General features: G+C 37.7%; 1 protein-coding gene across 1 annotated transcript; it reads left to right on the top strand.

Moving 5' to 3' along the window:
- Positions 1–438: 438 nt before the first annotated feature.
- LOC111996002 (disease resistance protein RPM1-like) lies at positions 439–3,161 on the top strand. Its single transcript, XM_065768774.1, has 2 exons — positions 439–3,110; positions 3,158–3,161. The coding sequence occupies exons 1-2, from the start codon at positions 610–612 to the stop codon at positions 3,159–3,161; spliced, it is 2,505 nt and encodes an 834-aa protein (XP_065624846.1). The 5' UTR covers positions 439–609.
- Positions 3,162–4,065: the final 904 nt, after the last annotated feature.

Genomic DNA, 4,065 nt, shown 5'->3' with positions numbered 1-4,065 from the left:
CAATAAACTGAATTGATCAACGAGATGGTATCATTGATTTACAGCGTAAATTTCTTAAATTTCATCTCCACCTAAATTTCTTCAAGCCATCCACACGTTGTCAAAGCCTTTCAAAGCTACAATGCAGAGAAATTGCCTCTCAAGATTTAATTTGAATAAGATTTATTTGAGTTTATTGCGAGTATAACCTTTTTTTTTTTTTGGATGAATATTTAATGCGAGTATACTGTATACAGTCAAATGTCAATATCTACCACGTGAAATCCTTGGTACCCACTCGTCTACTCAACCTCACCGAGTAAGACTTCTGTGTTGCTTTTATGCTTCAATAATCTCAGGTTCGTGAATCACGATTCATCATCTTCTGTGGAACTCGTTCATTGGTTATAGTAATCTTATCTTTTTTAACTCGATCCGCATTTATGCTTCGTACAGAGCGTAACTAACGTGACTCAAGTTTGAGACAACGAAAGAAAGAGAGATAAAGAAAAAAGTTTAGGAAAGTGGATTTGATCTACACTAGCCCAATCTCAGGCAATACCTGATCACAGAGAAGAGCCAAATTTAGATGAAATAGCATACGTTTCCTTGGGCGAAGAAGAGAGGCAAATGGCAGAGATGGCAGCATTGTCTCTTATCGACAGGCTGGTTCCATTGCTGACCAAAGAAGTAAAACTGTTAGGAGGCATCTACGGAGAAGTTGGAGACATCGTCGATGAACTGGAGAGCATTCAGTCCTTCCTCAAGGATGCAGACGCAAGAGCGGCAGCTGAGGAATACATGAGCGAGGGTGTCAAAACTTGGGTAAAACAACTAAGAGAAGTAACTATTCGCATAGACATTGCTATCGACCAATACTTGCTTCTCGTGGCCCAACATCCACGTCGCCATGGCTTCTTTGGTTTCCTCCATAAAACCACTCACTTACTCAAAACATTAAAACCCCGCCATAAGATAGCAGCTGAGATTCAAGAGATCAAAGCATCACTCCAGAAAATCAAGGAAAGAAGTGAAAGATACCGCTTCCAATCCATTAGTCAAGGATCAAGCAGCAATGCTCGGAGTGTTAGGTGGAATGACCCTCGAAAGGATTCCCTTTATCTTGATGATGCTAATGTTGTAGGAATTGAGTCTCCCAGAGATGAATTGATTGGCTGGTTGGTAGAAGGATCCTCTCATTGTACTCTGGTTTCGGTGGTGGGAATGGGAGGGCTAGGCAAAACCACTCTTGTCAAGAAAGTTTACGATCATCAAACGGTGCAAGGGCACTTTGACTGCCATGCATGGGTCTCAGTGTCTCAGTCATACAACGTGGAGGATATGCTAAGGAGTACGATAAAGCAATTTTGCAAGGCTAGAATGGAGTCCCCTGTGGCAGGAATAGAGACAATGGATGAGGCATCGTTGATCAATGAATTGAGAGAATACATACAGCAAAAGAGGTATGTGGTCATATTTGATGATGTATGGAAAATTGACTTTTGGGAGGATATAAAACATGCTTTACTTAATAATAATAAAGGAGGAAGAATTATCATCACAACGCGTAACTTGGAGGTCGCAATTTTTTGTAAAAAATCTTCACCTGTTCGTGTTTACAAGTTGCAACCACTGTCTCAAGACAAGGCTTGGGAGCTCTTTTGCAAAAGGGCCTTCCAATTTGATTTTGAAGGACATTGTCCCCAAGAGTTGCAAAATTTGTCTATAGACATTGTAGAGAAGTGCAAGGGATTACCACTTGCAATTATTGCTATTGGTAGTCTTTTGTCAACCAAAGACAAAACTGTTTTTGAATGGAAAAAGTTGCTTGATAATCTTGGCTTTGAGTTAGGAAGAGATCGCAATCTTGAAGCCGTCAACAAAATTCTATCCTTCAGTTATGAAGACTTGCCCTATAGCCTCAAATCTTGCTTCTTATACCTTGGTATGTATCCAGAGGATTACTCTATTAATTGTGTAAGATTGATTCGACAATGGATAGCTGAAGGCTTTGTGAAGGAAACCTTGGGTAAAACATTAGAAGAGGTTGCACAAGAATATTTAATTGAGTTGATCCATAGAAGCATGATTCAAGTATCACAAATTGACTTTGTCGGAAGAGTTCGACAATGTCAACTCCATGATCTCTTACGTGAGATCGTCCTTCAAAAGATTAAGGATTTACGCTTTTGTCATGTTTTCTCAAAACAACAGTCTATCTTTGAAGGACAAACTCGACGCATGTCGGTAAATAGAGTTTCATACAATGATCTGAAGGGATTTAAGGGTACTTCCATTCATTCCCTTTTCATGTTCAATATCTATGAATTTCCAACATCCTTTTCTAGTACACTTGTTGTAGATTTCAAGCTTTTGAAAGTAATGGATTTTGAAGGAGCTCCACTGGATCACATTCCTAAAGATATTGGAAGTTTATTTCACTTGAGGTATTTAAGTTTGAGAAAAACAAAAGTAAATATGCTTCCAAGATCCATAGGAAAGTTACAAAACCTAGAGACATTAGATCTGAAGAACTCCTTAGTGTATGATATACCAATAGAGATCAATAAGCTTAATAAGTTGCGACATCTTCTAGCCTACTATTGGGATTATAGAAAAGGCTACAGTTTAACTGTGGTAAGAGGGGTAAAGATACAGAAAGGAGTTGGATGCTTAAAGGACCTACAAAAGCTAAATCATGTGGAGGCGAATCATGGGGGGATTGATCTAATTAAAGAGTTAGAAAACTTGAAACAATTGAGGAAGCTAGGAGTGACAAACCTTACTAGGGAAACTGGATGGGCTTTATGTGCCTCTGTTGAAAAGATGAACTACCTTGAGTCTCTAGATTTAACCTCAATAAGTGAGGATGAGATAATTGATTTACAATTTATTTCATCTCCACCTCAATGCCTTCAACGCTTATATATAAAGGGGCATTTGGACAAATTGCCTGATTGGATTCCAAAAATTCAACATCTAACAACATTGCGAATTCGTTTCTCAAGATTGAGTGATGATCCACTGAAAGTGTTACAAGATTTGCATAATTTGTTGGAGCTTGAAATCTCAAATCATGCATACAGTGGAGAGCAATTGCATTTTAAGATAGGAGGCTTTCCAAAACTCAAGTTTTTGCGGCTTAGGCACTTGGATAATTTGAATTCATTGATTATAGATGAAGGAGGATTGCCCATTCTTGTAACTCTTTGGGTTGGGCCTTGTCCGAAACTCAAGGAGGTGCCATTTGGAATCCAACATCTTAGAAATCTCAAAGCGTTGCTATTTCGAGGGATACCCAAAGAACTAGAAGAAAGTTTGGATCCTGAGCATGGACCACATTATTGGATCATTGAACATGTATCAATTGTCAATATCAGTTGCAAGGTTGACACAGGAAATTATGACTATGACACTCGCATTCTCGATCCAAGAATTTGGAGAGGTCAATCATCCACAATGACTACATAAATGCTTCCCTCCTTGCCCCAAAAAAAAGACATCAATGCTTTCGCTGATAAAGGTTAGTGAAATGGTTATCTCTATTTGTATTTTCTTTTTCTTTTTCTTTTTTCTTTTTCTTTTTTTGTATTGTTTTGTTTTTGTTTTTTTCTATTATTTACCACCTCATTTTTAGAATCACATAAGTCAAGAAGTGTACTATACAATTACAGTGCCAAAACAAAACAGGTGATAGAGAAGAAGTGAAGTTCGTCAAAACAAATAATGGAGACAGGAGAATCTACTTAGATAGAGTATTTTTCGGGGGAAAAAGGATTTGTTGTACCATTTAGTTTGAGATTTAAATTTTTAGATTCTTCAATGATTCATTGATACTTCTTGTCTGTTAGTGTGAACTTCTACATTGTTAATTGAAGTGTGTCCATTTGTGGTAGGTAAACAGTCAAGTTGTACTCAGTGATGCTAATCCAAATATGTAAGCACGCTATTCCTCACCACTATGATGCTTCAATAATTCGAATCCTCAATATTCCTGTTAGTATCATATTTAATTTTATGTGCATCTTTAATTCTGGAATGTTTGGCCTTATTCACAGACTTGGATGGAGACCGAAAATAGAGTTG

The sequence above is a fragment of the Quercus suber genome, unplaced genomic scaffold, assembly GCF_002906115.3.
Source record: "Quercus suber isolate HL8 unplaced genomic scaffold, Cork oak 2.0 scaffold_995, whole genome shotgun sequence".
NCBI lineage: Eukaryota > Viridiplantae > Streptophyta > Magnoliopsida > Fagales > Fagaceae > Quercus > Quercus suber.
Note: the sequence above shows the minus strand (reverse complement) of the source record. Positions and strands in the feature narration are given on the sequence as shown.